The sequence below is a fragment of the Channa argus genome, chromosome 23, assembly GCF_033026475.1.
Source record: "Channa argus isolate prfri chromosome 23, Channa argus male v1.0, whole genome shotgun sequence".
In the NCBI taxonomy this organism is placed as follows: domain Eukaryota; kingdom Metazoa; phylum Chordata; class Actinopteri; order Anabantiformes; family Channidae; genus Channa; species Channa argus.
In genome coordinates, this window is record NC_090219.1 from 9,795,544 (window position 1) to 9,809,177 (window position 13,634).

At 41.2% G+C, this 13,634-nt stretch overlaps 3 protein-coding genes across 10 annotated transcripts in view; 1 reads left to right on the top strand and 2 right to left on the bottom strand.

Annotated features, from left to right (window-relative positions):
* The window catches only part of poc1b (POC1 centriolar protein B), a 39,151-nt gene extending 38,334 nt beyond the window's left edge, over positions 1-817 (bottom strand). Inside the window, exon 1 of one of the 3 annotated variants that reach the window (XM_067493131.1) lies at positions 508-813. In XM_067493131.1, coding sequence (XP_067349232.1) covers positions 508-522 — 15 coding nt within the window. In that variant the 5' untranslated portion in view covers positions 523-813. Of the gene's footprint in view, positions 1-507 lie in introns of all 3 variants that reach the window. The other 2 variants (XM_067493134.1, XM_067493133.1) reach the window with 2 other exon arrangements.
* On the top strand, positions 6-7,204 carry cep41 (centrosomal protein 41). 6 transcript variants are annotated; one of them, XM_067493137.1, is made up of 11 exons: positions 6-56; positions 1,744-1,807; positions 1,939-1,986; positions 3,168-3,229; positions 3,406-3,475; positions 3,675-3,819; positions 4,643-4,809; positions 4,900-4,967; positions 5,074-5,188; positions 5,383-5,601; positions 5,789-7,204. In XM_067493137.1, the coding sequence occupies exons 1-11, from the start codon at positions 21-23 to the stop codon at positions 5,914-5,916; spliced, it is 1,122 nt and encodes a 373-aa protein (XP_067349238.1). In that variant the 5' UTR covers positions 6-20; the 3' UTR covers positions 5,917-7,204. The 6 variants fall into 6 exon arrangements, with proteins under 6 accessions (XP_067349238.1, XP_067349240.1, XP_067349239.1 ...); XM_067493139.1 differs by lacking the exon at positions 6-56 and adding an exon at positions 910-930; XM_067493138.1 differs by lacking the exon at positions 6-56 and adding an exon at positions 1,297-1,444.
* Positions 7,146-12,708, bottom strand: LOC137108482 (carboxypeptidase A1-like). The gene is made up of 11 exons (XM_067493135.1): positions 12,552-12,708; positions 10,891-10,972; positions 10,602-10,736; positions 10,382-10,486; positions 10,161-10,262; positions 9,898-9,999; positions 9,702-9,812; positions 9,340-9,430; positions 8,884-9,083; positions 8,603-8,687; positions 7,146-7,956 (listed from the first exon to the last, which is right to left on the bottom strand). Exons 1-11 carry the CDS (start codon positions 12,614-12,616, stop codon positions 7,769-7,771), a joined length of 1,266 nt encoding a protein of 421 aa, XP_067349236.1. The 5' UTR covers positions 12,617-12,708; the 3' UTR covers positions 7,146-7,768.
* Between the last annotated feature and the right edge of the window lie 926 nt (positions 12,709-13,634).

Below are 13,634 nucleotides of genomic sequence, written 5' to 3' on the forward strand. Positions count from 1 at the left end.
AATGGGGCTCTACGAGATGAATGCATTACTATTTACATGGAAAACAGCACGAGAAAGTGAGTGGAGATTCACCCACAAAGGTCAAGACATCTGAGTTTTTGGGGTTTTTTTTTTTTTTTTTTTTTTTATGTGATGGGAAGCCATCGTACTTTGTTTCATGGTACCGTCTTCGCTGAGGAAGCAGGTTGTTACGCTAGCTAGAGGTCTGGACAGACCGAGGACGGTGAGGTTTAAAGGGAGACCATGAAAGAGGTTCACACGAACGTTGCACAAAAACCTCAAGAACATACTCTGTAATAACGACCTCAGTTAAAAAGGACCCAAGGTTTGTTTAACAGCCCGGGTCAGCAAATCCTCTTAATAGAGACGCGGCTAGCGAACTCGCCGAGTCAGCTAATGTTAACTTAACATTAGCCCCAGCGTATTATATTAAAGCAACAGTTAAACACTCATGCTTTAATGTGCTATTGTGCTTTGTATAAACTATTAACACCTCGATAGACTTACCATAACAGACGCCATGGAGGGCGTGTACTGTCTTGGGTCCTTTCTGTGGGGTCTATGTTGACTGAGGGAAAGTTGAACCGCTGCTCTGTAACGTTACTTCCATGATTGTCAAACAGTGCGCCTTCAACAACTGTCTCAGACCTCACTTGTCGAACCCAGATTTTACGGCGTTGCTGCTCGGCAGCCTTTCAAATGCCAGAACTTCTAGCCGATTTTTGAATTCTAATTCGAAGCGAGACGTGAGTTTTGTCTTGACAAAAGCTGCCAAAACATCGGCTACTTTTGCGGCATCTCCAACAACCTGTGGCTTGATCTTGAAGCAGCGAGGCAGCACGCGGTGCATTTACGAGCGCCCAAGAACACATGTAGATACCAGAACCCGAGGTGAAAATCTAAAGCACATGCTCAAAGTCATTCATGAATGTAAGTTATATATTTCGTTATAAATGAAAACAAAACTTAGAAAACAAAGCACGAAAATTAAGTAATAGCGTTTGTTGATGGTGAGCGACGTAACACTCACAGTGTGCTGCCAGGTATTATAACATTATAATTATAAAGAAATTTATCAGTCCGGGAGAAATTGGAGAGGGTTGCGAGAGGAACGGCATCCGGCGTAAAAACTGTGCCAAATTAACATGCGGACAAATGACCCTGATCTCACGGGATAAGCCGTAACCACAAATAATATATATTATTTCGATTTAACGTGAATGTAGCATGTGATTAAGGCGGACTGTCTTTCGCTGCTAAGCAACAAGCCAGTAGTAACCATATGAGACAGAATCGTGAAACGATGGCTCAGTATCGGCTTCCCTGATTGGGCCACCGACAAATCACCGACGAATTCGCTGCGAGATTGTTAAACTTGGGAGCTTGGTGTTTGGTAGTTCGGTTTGAAACTATGTCGCTCAAACGGGGAATCGGTAGTGTCGAGGTAACGATGTTTTAACGGAGTTTTATGTATCTGCTGGGTGATAACGCTGCATTAACGGGCATACCATGGTTTGTGGATAAAGTGCAGGACATAAACCTTACACAGTCATTTTATCCAGCTTGCTAGTTAGCTAGCATTCGTGTTGAGTTACCATATCAACATCGCACTTGTAAGAATGGCAACGCCGCATCACCAGATTAGCTTAGTTACATTTTCTAAAAGCTTTGGGCAGGCTAATAATGTTAACTTTTGTTAGCAGGACATTTCTCCTGGTTATACATTTTATGTTTTCCTTTTAGTACATGAAAAAAAGGATACCGAAAAACGCGAAGTATGAACATGTCAGAACACGGTTAGACACAGGTAATGTACGTCGATCTGCAAATACATTAAGTTACCATTGTTTACGAGAATGTGCAGGCCAGCGCCACTTGTTATGTCTCAAGGAGCCTTTACTTCCTATTTATTGTGTTGCTGACATGTTTATTTCACAGGGTGCAGCCTTAATAAGTATTTGGAAAGACTAGAGGACATCAAAAAAAGTAAGTAACTTTTTCGAAGAGGAACCACAGATGGCACACATGTCTATAGGTCGCTTTATAGTATACATCAATTTAAACTGTTGCTGTTTTAAACGTGACCAAAAAAATGTTTGATTGCATCTGTGACCAAAAAAATGTTTGATTGCATCTGTGTTTGTCATTGTTGGAATAAAAACCCACTGTGGTTTGAATCGGCAGCCGGTGTCTGTTCATGATATATCATCAAAGCAGATGCGGGAAGACTGCATTCATTTTGGTACATTACGGTGCTGACATTTACAGAATAGTGCTTCTATTAACCAACTCCTAGACTGCTGCCCTGGTTTGTCACCCCCATGACATTATTTTATTCTAACGGCATCTTATAAACACTCTCCCCTCTGTGCAAAGGTGAAAAGGTTGATCAAAGGCTGTGTTTGGCAGGATTGTGTACAATTTACACATGATCCATCACAAGTAAAAGATCGCTTCCACGGATACGATGAACTATTAATTGTACAGTTAGATTAGGATTTGCCAGCTTGGCACCTAATTTTCCCAAGAATCTGTGGGGTTTATCCTCCCAGTCTGCCTGTGTACTTCAACAAGTAAACCAGAGACCCACTTAATTTTCCTAGTTAAACAATTCTTTTGTGAATAGTGATCATTCGGTGTTGACCTGTCCCCTGATTTCTCAGGGATAAGTGACACTGATTCCCTCACTCTTCAGTAGAGGACTGTAATCGAGTCCACAATTATTCCTCTGTGAGACTGGATGCAGAGTATGGGAAAATCCTGCTCAGGTGCTTGCAAGGATATTTGATAGTGAGGTTAGGCTAGTACACAACAGCACTATTAAAACGTGAGCCTGGGCAGTGTAGTAGCTGCACTTTTGGTTGTGAGGTAGTATGGAAACAGTCAGGATAGAGCAAAATTGTAGCAAAACATTTGAAGGGAATAAGGAGAATAAGGACCTGCGGGAGCCAGGTAAGTCGTGCATAATATGACTAAAAGTAATGGCTGAATACATTTTAATAATTTCTTAACGAGATTATGAGACTAGTTAAAGGTTAATTACCTTTAGCTACAACAGTCATTTTACATTTTTAAGAATGTTATCAGGATTAAGAGGCTCCTTTGCCTAAATTAGATTTTTTATTTTTATTTTTTTTTGTAATTAGATTTTTCACCCTTTTGCTCAGATTACAGGTATCGAAAAGATGAAATCTTCAAGCGGTTGAAGGTTACAACATTTGCACAGCTGGTGAGCAATTTTATTTCCTACAGTACTGTAATATCCTGTTCGATGTATGTTTAGAGAATAAACAGGGAATTTTCCATTTATCAAGTTTAGCAGTGTCTTTGCAAATTTACGTCATTTTTTTTTCTTGGTTTCTTAGTACAAGCATTTTAAATTTCCGACCTTGTCTTTCTCACTAGGTACTTCAGGTAGCCTCAGTATCAGACCTAAATGAGAGTGAAAATGACTGTGAATCGTTTAACTTGGAAGGTAAAGCAGCTGTCAAATTTCACTTGGCGATATGAAACTATTCACCACCATATTTGCACCAGAGCCCTTGATCACATTTTAAAACATATTTAATCTTGGTCACTAATATTACTTGTACTTAAAATCCGGTAGTGTGTCTTCAACAAATGTGATTCTCTGTCACGGTCGGTGACAACATGTTTATTTCCCACTCCCACAGATAATGTGTCAGTGGTGTCCGGTGCAGACCTGGAGTGTCTGTCTGAACAAACCAACGGTTCCTCACAGACGTCCCCTCTATCAGATCGGCAAGATGCAGGTGACACCGAGGAAATCTGCTGCACTGCCAGGTCAACACTATTAAGGTACGGTACCCCCCACACACTTGTTAACTGTGTTTACATGCACTTAAGCAACCAAACTTTGGTTATAGCACATGGAAGCTGCACCAGTAGAAACTTTTTCCACATGTTTACTTGCAAGCTGCTTCAGATTCTGTAGACACTTTGCCAAAGTTATGTGATCTCTACAAGTAGCCAAGCAAAATGCATTTTTATATTTCCAGGTTTTGAGATATATCTGTGTCATACATCTTTGTCCAAACAAAAAGATTATTATTTTTTTTAACTTGAGTGACTCGATCCTTGCTCTCACTGCACCTCTAACCCTACTCCCACTTTAGCTTACATCCACTTTTTGTCCCTTAGGACATCTCCTTGTCTTACACACCCACCCTCTGAACACCGCACAAAAACGTTCCTCAATCTGTTCTTGGCATCACCTTTTCCCCATTCTCACGCTTTAACCTGGACCCCAGGAGTGGAACTCTTATCTGTGTTCCCAAGGGAGCCAGAGACTTGCTGTCTCCAATGGCAGATCTTTTTATTTCCACTTCACCTTGTGGCTAGAGGACAGATGGAGAAAGAAAGTAGGGCAGCATTGAAAGTTGTGTGCTTCTGCAGCATTAAGTGTTTCATTCCACAGTCTCATATTGTGCAGTGACTGTGACACATGAACTGGTTTGAGACCTGCCAGAAACACAACCGAACAAAATCACTATTGCATTGTACTGAACAATCACTGACAGTCACCGACATTATGCAAGTAAAATATTATGAGCAGATTGAATGATGGGCTTCCACATTTGTTGCCACGGTTGCCATTTGAACCTTTGACCTCTGTTATCAGTGTTATCAACGGTGTGGGAGAGTTGAACCTCGACAAGCACAATCAAAAGATGCCGATTGAGTCGGTCTCGAGCCCCGAGCCGACTAACATGCCTTACCCAGACTGCCCTTATCTGCTGCTGGATATACGGGACCATGACCAGTACAACCTGTGCCACATCATCAGTGGTAGGTGGTGACAGTTATAAGCCTGGGTCATTGAGCTTTTTATAGTAAATGTGTTTTGTAAAGGTTGTTTTTTTGTCATCCCTCTTACAGCTCACAGTTTCCCCATTGCCACGCTGTCTCGAACAATGAACCCCTACACCAAAGAAGTGCTGGAATATGTATCCTTCAGCATAAACAAAGTGGTTTTGGTTTTTTGGGTTTGGGGGTTTTTATGTAACATATCTCTTTGAAATGCAGTCACAACTTAACCCACACTCTGTGTAGAAAAATGCGGCAGGTAAGATCATCATCGTGTATGACGAGGATGAAAGAATTGCCAGTCAGGCAGCCACAGTCATGTGTGAGCGAGGATTTGAGAACCTGTTTATGCTCTCTGGAGGTGAGTTCTGATATCACTGCATTTGATAATATCACCGGAAGAATCTGGCTAAAATACTGTTTTAATATTTTTAAACTGTCAAGCAGTTCATTTTATTTAAAATAACTCGAGGTCACACAGATCTCTCATTCTGCATTTGACCGATGAAAAAATAAAATGTTTAATGTTCGCTCAATGTGTCTTCTTATCTTAAGGTCTTAAGGTAATAGCCCAGAAATTTCCAGAAGGGATGACAACAGGATCCATCCCAAAATCGTGCCTGTCGTCTCCCACATCATCGAAAGTGAAGAAGAGCTCTGTGCAGCAGCAGCAGCAGATACAGGCAGCAGAGAAGAGGTGGCGGTTTACATCAGACGAGCTGACCAAGATCCAGGAGCAGCTAGAGGAGACACTCATCCCCAGTAACTCCAACAGTAAGTCCACTCTGTCGCATTTCATCCAGCGTAGTTTGACACTAAGTTTCTCCAGAATGAGATCCAATCATTCCAGGTTAAATTGAAATCTTGCATGTAGAGAAAGCTAAACTAAGCAGGATTCGTTTTTGTCTTTGTCTCATCACTGTGCTCGCTTCAGTATCATTTGCATGTCTGTTTACCGCAGGCCGAATGTCCAGCCGCATATCAACTGTCAGCTCCCAGTCAAAAGCGTCCAGTGTTCGGAGCCGACTGAGTTCCACCACAGCTGGGAGGGACAGTGCCAGGGTTCAGAGCAGTAGACACTGGAAATAACAAATACTACACACCTATACCAATAAACATACCTCCATAACAAGTTAACATGTCCCCCATTTCATTAAGGTTTAAAGCAAACAAAACTAACTCTCATCCACAATATTGCTGTGTAGTCATAGGTGGATGACTTCATTTCTTTTTAATCCAGTATGTAGTGACCGTTGTCTTCTACTTAAGAATAACACTGCATTAAATGTGGAGATTAGTTTTGCTCTGTTCACCTCTGACAAAGACAGAAAATATGAATATTTCCTAAGTTTTGCCTGTTTTAAAATTTTGAATATCACACAAGCATCACGAAAGTGAAAAAGCAATTACCTACAGCTGCTAACAAATGATTTAAACATTAAGACCTTGACATCTGGAAAACTGAAAATAAGACTAAGACAGTAAGATAAGTAAAAGTAAAATAAGACAGTGTCTCATCTGTGAACTCGATCACTTTTTGCACTCGAATGACACTATTATTTTTCAGCAGTACCTTAATATGTACATGAATCACTAATTTCTGTGCATAATTTGTTCACAGTATGATTTACCGTTTGCAGAAAGGCTCTGATTAGCTCCATCAGTGTGGTACCCACCAAGTACTGTACATGGCTTTCCTAAGACATTTTTATTGCTGGATTCAAAATATTTGAATGTTGATATGACATGAAGGATATGCAGGGAATCTCTGTATTACACGAGGTGTAATTTATGTAGAAATAATGTGACAGAGCTTGATCCGGTTTGTAAAGTTCAGAAATGTTGTGCTTGCGTTTCTAAAACAGGCTTCATAGCAGCACAATGTTGGACTGAAATTCCTTAACCGACTGCACAAGTTTAGCTTTCACTTTTACACCAATGGGATTTTTTTCTGTGTGTGTGTGTGTGTGTGTGTGTATGTGTGTGTTTTGATCAAAGTACATCATGTTGTTACAATAACTGGTGAGTTGAGCCTTCACACTGAAAGTGTATTTGGAAGGAAATGAGAATTTTTTTTCATGGTTGTAATAAAAGTTACAGTAGCTCCAACAGTGCATTTAAAGTCAGTGTTGTTAATTTGTGGTCTTTTATTATGTTGAGCTATCAAGTTCCACTGTACTTGTTTAACTTTGCAATAACACGCACACACTCTCTTATGAAGTGCATTTTATAAAACGTGTGACTTCTTCGTTGTGTCTTAACTGGTTTTAACCAGCTGATGGTCACAGAATTTGATTGTGTATGAATAAAGTGCATGATTGCTCTGTGAAAGGTTTTATTTTTTTTGTCTAACAAGGCAGCTATGAAACGAGAAAAAGCAAAAGTGATGTGAGAAACATATGCTTACAGCTGAAAAATAAAAAACAGCACAATTTTATATTCGTTTTGTGTTAAAGTAATTCAGATAGGTTTGAACGACTTTTGCGGTTATCATAATGTCTTAAAGGAAGCCTTCACTGCTTCCTTCGGTTCCAGTGTGGGTGGGTTTGTTGACTTCGCTATATTAAAATCTCTCTCTAGATCGAACTGAAAGATGCCTCCAGATGACTTTACTTGGAGGAACCTTCAGTTCAGATTATGTTGCCTTGTTGCTCTTACTAGGAAGTTCGTAATGATGGGCAACCTGCTTTTCCAGAGCTCCCCCAGATGACATCATCTGAACTCCTAATGATGAAAAACATCTGGAGGAGTTGTACAACTAGAAGCAGAAAAAATGTTTGGATATAAGGAAGTCAGAGTGAAGTTTAAAAGCATTAATGTACATTTGAAGCCATAGAAAGCAAGTTGAACTTTAATCGACCTTTAAGAGTCATGGCGCATGATGATGATGATGTCTGTGTCTGTTTTCCAGTGGTCTCTTCTACTTGCATGCACACACTTTTTAATATGGGTTCTTAAAAGTGTGATCCATGATGGTCTTCACACCCAGCCAAGTCTCCATGGCGGTTGGGATGATCTGATTGGCCGGTAGAACGAAGCCATATATACCAGTGTCTCTCAGCTCGAAGGTGTAGGAGTACTTGATGCCCTGGTTGTAGGCCCAGTCAATGCTGCCACCACTGGCTTGGTCTGTTATTGGAGAAGATATTTCTCAGAGGATTTGTTTTTTTTTTTTTTCATAGGAGAGAAACGAATCAAAGGCATTGCATAAACATTGGGCATAGTCAATTCAACAACTTGAAATATCCTGAAAAAGAAAGAAGCCGTTGGAATAATAAGCAGCACGAGCAGAACAAGTTGACCTTAGAGCTTAGGCCAAATGAACCTGCTGATGAGGAGATTGAAGGAAGAATGTTTGTAATACAAAATGCGCTATATTCCGTGATGGTGTTTTATACTCATTGGCCACTTCATGAGGGACACAATGTAATGTCCAATACAGCACCTCTGCCGTGAATTCTACCTTTACTTTTAAGGTTTAAGGTTATGATGTCACTGTTTTATGTTGAAACTGTCACAAGGTGACAAATTTTCTTAAAGGGTGGTTCAGATGTTTTCTGCAGCCAGAACATTAAACATTAAAAACTGCAAAATCTTAACCTTGTAAAGTAGAATTAATGGCAGAGCTGCTGTATTAGATTGCAATAAATTGCACATATTGCATAAATTGCCTAATAAAGTGGTCAGTGAGTGGCTCTAGGAGTAAATAACATCAAATTAAATTGATTTGATTTATATCCACCTTTGAAACAAAGGAATAGTTGCTCAAACTTACAGATGGTTTTGATGATGCTGCCATATCTGTATGTAGTACCAAACAGGGAAGCCAGGTCAGTGACAGCTTTCCGAGCCAGTCTGTCCTGTAGAAAGAGATGAAACTGTTTCAAGAATGTCCAATCAAAGCTTCTCAGTTTGCTGTTTTACATTCTTGCACAAGCAAATTTTTATGGGGACAAGACGCTCAGAATATATCTGCTGTTTGTCTTAAATTAATTTGACCACTTTGAGCTCCAAAAATAAAACAGTTCTATGTAAAAAAAAAAAAAGTGTAAATACCAGCTCAGCCTGGTTCCTGACTGGTTTCCTAATGTAGCCATAAGGGTACATGAGGAGCTGGGAATAGGAATGGATGGAGATGAAGGCCTTTATGTTGCCGTGGGACTTTACAAAGTCCACAATGGACTTGACCTCAGACTCAGAGTGAGCACTAGGTCCACTGTAAGCGGGTGAGCAAGGGTCACGGCTGGCACCAGGTCCTGAAACGATGTGTCAGAGAAACAAGGACAATGCTGTTTAAAAATATTTTCTAAATGAAGATTAGTCTGACGACTGCACACAAACGTCCAAGTGCATGTAGAATTTATTAATATTGAGGGTCTCTGGAAATATCACTTCCTAGACTACAGTGTGTTTATTTCAGCGGATTTGCTTCCTCTGCTTCCTGGAAGGAAACTTTATGGTGAGAGAATCTGAGAACAACATTTGGTTTCATGTTATATTCCAAGATGTTACCTCCAAAACCAGCATCCCAGTTCCTGTTAGGATCGACTCCAATACAGGGAGAACCAGCGTTTGGCCTCCTGTTTTTCCGCCAGAAACGGTCCTGGAAACATCAGGAAAACTTATGACGCTTGTATTCATGTCTGTGTAACATTAGTAACAAATTTTTCTTATTTTGTTGTTAATCTATTTGAACATACAAAATATTAAAACCTTGCGGTTCCTAAAATCGTATGACAACTATCATTGACAAAGTCAGGGAATCAGAGAAAGGAGACCTGAACGTATGTCGCTTAGATGTCACTAGTATTAATGATTATCTCATCGAATCGTAGAATGCGACGCTTAAAAAAAAAAATCTTGTTGGAACTTACAGCGGTGTGGGTAAAAAAGAAACCATCAGGGTTGGTGACGGTCTCTAGGAAGATGTCCATGGCATTGAGGATGGAGGTCAGATTGGGGTCTCTACCATAATCAGTCACAATCTGATGACAGAAATGGAAAAGGACACATTATTCGGTACAGCAGGTGGGTGGTCAGAGGAGGAAAACAATGAAATTATCCAATCACCTTCTTGGCGAACCAGGTGCCGCTGGCCTGAGTGATCCACTCTCTGGAGTGGATTCCAGTGTCAATCCAGATGGCGGGACGGTTGGTTCCACCAGTGCTGAACTGAGATAAAGTAAATAATGAGTATAAATGATCTAATAAAAAGACATTTTCGGGGGGCCTGGTGGCTCAGTGGGTAAAGCATCAGGTTGGGATACACAAGGCAGCATTCATTGTATAACTAGTCTCCATTTACTGGTTTCAGCCTGTTTGTTTTTATTTACCTTGAGGACGTTGAGGGGGCGGCGCTCGTAGCTCTGGCCAATCACGATCTTGCTGACCAGGTTGGGATTCTCAGCCACCAGCATGTCCTGGAAGCTGTAGATCTAAAGCAGAGACAAAACCCTGGTCTACAGTATATCAAACAAAGCGCTATGGGAATTTAATGATTATTAAATATAATTAAATTCATTGTATAACATTCTGATCATGTGTATGCACTAACCTCACTGAGGGTGTGGTAGTTGGCATAGTCAAAGTTGTCGGTGTTTCTGGGCTGAGGGACCAGAGCAGCAGTCTCCATCTCCTCCCGCTCTTTGTCCAACACCACCTGAAGACCAAGACATAAAAAGCAAAAATTGACTTTTGCGCCAAAATCTACCCAAATGCTGTTTATTATCACTCTTGCTGATTAGGCCTCGAGCTGAGAGATCAGGCTGTCGTACCTGCAGGTCTTCGATCACGATGGAGTACTCAATATTCCGAGCCTCCAGGTACATCTTGAGGGAATCACGGCTGAGGAAAGGAACTCTGACGTCCACAGGAATGGACACATCAGTCACACCCCTCCAGAAGTCCAGCTGGTAGAAAACACAGATGCTATATCAAACAACAAGTCTAATAAAATGTCACTATATTTTCAAAGATGATAAAGAAATGGTTTTATTTACATTACGTCACATTATGTTATTTTTAAAAATGACTTGGATAAATTAGTAATTGTTTAAAAATGACCTTGAATCCAATCAGGTGCGTAAAATTGTTGATATGAGACAGCTGGACATCATCTTTTGGAATAATGCGAAGCACCTGATGCCTGCACACAAGGAGCCAGTGTTTTTTACTCAACTCAAGTTCTCTGACAAACAGAGGTTGGTACACATATGTTGAAAATTTCTCAAGCTGCACAGTGAGAGCAGCCTGACTATTTAAGTATATACTGATATGGTTGTGCACTGTGGGAACAAGTCTTAAGGACAGCGACAACACAGCTGCAGAATGTTCAAGATGATTCAATATCCAGATATACTACTCACAAAAAGTAAGACATTTTTGACTTTCTGGTGAAATTTGTGAAAAATGTACAAACGTCATGCTACAGTGACATTATATCATGAAAGTAGGGCATTTAAGTAGAAGCAGGCAGCTCAAACTTTTTATTGAAACAAAAGCTAACAACAGTTAACCACAACAAAAAGTGTCAATGTCTCAATAACTTGTCGTGTGTCCTTGAGTATCAATTACAGCTTGACAACCACATCTCATGCTGATCACAAGTCAACTTATTGTCTGCCAAGACGACACCTAACAGGAATCCCACAGAAAGCCTATGGGATTCAGGTCCGGAGAAAGCGCAGGCCACTCCATTTGAGGTTCCCTTAGCCTCCAGCAGCCGCTCCCTCATGATGTGGCCTCGATAAGCTGGGGCGTTGTCGCCCATGAAGATGAAATCAGGCCTGTGCTGCTCATGCAGAGGCACAATGGTTGAATTTATGATGTTATATACAGTTCTGTATTGACTAGACCCACCTGCACAGAGTGTAACACCACCACCCGTAAAGGCTCGTCTGCTCAATGAATCGTGAATCAAAGTCGATCGTGATCCCTGGCCCATGCAAGACGATGACGCCTGTGCCCGGTGGTGTGGTCAGGTACCCTTGCAGGTCATCTTGCATTCAGGCCATGCAGATGTAAGCGGTTTCAATTGGTCTGACGTGACACTCGGGTGCTTCTAACGTCCCTTAAACGTGCCTGGAGTTGAGTTGCATTCATCATCTGGTTCCACAGGGAACTGTTCTCAATAAATCAGTCAACAGCATGGGATGTGGCCAAGGGGCGTCCATTTCTATGTCTCTCTGTGTGTCTGTTGCAACCTGCTGACGACACTCTGTCACACTAAGCTCAGTGACAACTTCCCTCTGAGAACATCACGTTTGTAGCCAGGTACTGTTGATCAATTGTCAGGTGTCGTCTTGGTCTCATAATGTCAAAATGTGAACAGCATAATGAAGCGGACCGTTTAAATACACATTGTCATTGAACCAGAATATTTAGTGGTCGATTCATAAATCAAACACTTGTGATTTCTGTGGTTAATCACCTTGTTAGAGAACAGCATATTATGCAATAAGAACTGAAACATTGAACAGTTGGGCTTGTCAATAGTTTAGAGAAAGTCAAATTAAGAGCAGCTCTAAAGGTTACGGTGCATTTTAGGTGCATCCTGAAATTTCACCCGAAAGTCGAACGTCTTTTTGTGAGTAATGAACCAAATTTCTTAATATCTCATAGGGTTGTAGCTTTTTAGGACAATGCGTTTGCACAGCAATAGAAAACAACACGTTGCAGATGATTAATGCCGTGGATGCAAACACTAAGTTGACAGACCCACTTACCCCTCAAATGTCTTCTTGCTGAGGACAGCCACAAACAGTGCGGCGAACGCGAGCAGGCCCCTCATCGTGACCGGCAGTGTGAGCCTGGCAGGAGCACACACAGGCTTTTATGGTCAAATGTGCCAGGTCACGTGTCCAAACCACATCCTTACGTTAGGTGATGGATTTGTGTCATCGGCTGTTCTCCGTCCCACAGCAGCCAGGAAGCATCAGACCACATGTTGCACCATGCTGTGCTTTGCTTTTGACAGACTGATGTGTCTAAATTACTAAGAAAAGGACGGTCTTTCTGCCAGGTTTGTTTCTTCAGAAAAGGTTTAAAAAACACTTCCTGTTTCCTCATTTCAATTTATTAGTTATGTTGACTCGCCTCAAAGCTCGTTTTCATGATTTTCCTTCATCACGTGTACTGTCACTGTCTGCGCTTTCGTTTGTTGGGACGGCGTCATCTCTGGGAATAACAGTGTCGTCTATTTGTGAATGTTGCAGTGTTTATTGTCTCATCTGTGATTGTGGGAGATTTAGCAGGTATAATATTCATTAGGTATGAAATGTGCTCTTCTCCATCTTTTTTACACCTTAACTCAAGGTTGGGTCATGTCAACTGGACTTCTTTCTCCTTGCTTGGAAACATTTGGCTATTCACCCAAACAGCTCCTTCGGTCCAAAGCCCGTTTTACATGTGAACGCTGGACGACGAGTGCATTTACGTGGACTTAAGTAACCAGGTTACAGTCGGAAAGAGGATTTTTTAAATGTCATGTAAACGGGAAAGCTGGTTTCCAAAATCGGGGTAGGGGTTTAGGGAGACCTGGTTTCCACTGGTTGATTTCTGTTGGAGAACACCAGTTTCCTTGCCATGTTTATGCTTAACCGGGTTTCTCCAACTTTGCATGTGCTTTACAAAAGGCTGCCGACGGGAACAAGCAGCTGAGTGAAAGACTGAATGACAGGAGAGATCATTAATGAGGCGATTTCTATGTCTTATTGTATATGTTAGATCCAGTTGACTACCTCTTAACCTCTTAGCATCATTTAGCATTGTTGTTCACTTAGCCAGGGCACCAGCTTTGAGCCGGCTCA

Coding starts and splice junctions, on each gene's coding strand:
- cep41 (XM_067493137.1), top strand. CDS start 21: ATGCATTACTATTTACATGGAAAACAGCACGAGAAA. Junction 1,808..1,938: donor CAGAACACGGTTAGACACAG/GTAATGTACGTC, acceptor TTTATTTCACAG/GGTGCAGCCTTAATAAGTAT. Junction 3,230..3,405: donor TTACAACATTTGCACAGCTG/GTGAGCAATTTT, acceptor CTTTCTCACTAG/GTACTTCAGGTAGCCTCAGT.
- LOC137108482 (XM_067493135.1), bottom strand. CDS start 12,616: ATGAGGGGCCTGCTCGCGTTCGCCGCACTGTTTGTGGCTGTCCTCAGC. Junction 9,813..9,897: donor GCACCTGGTTCGCCAAGAAG/GTGATTGGATAA, acceptor TTCTGTCATCAG/ATTGTGACTGATTATGGTAG. Junction 9,431..9,701: donor TCTTTTTTACCCACACCGCT/GTAAGTTCCAAC, acceptor TGATGTTTCCAG/GACCGTTTCTGGCGGAAAAA.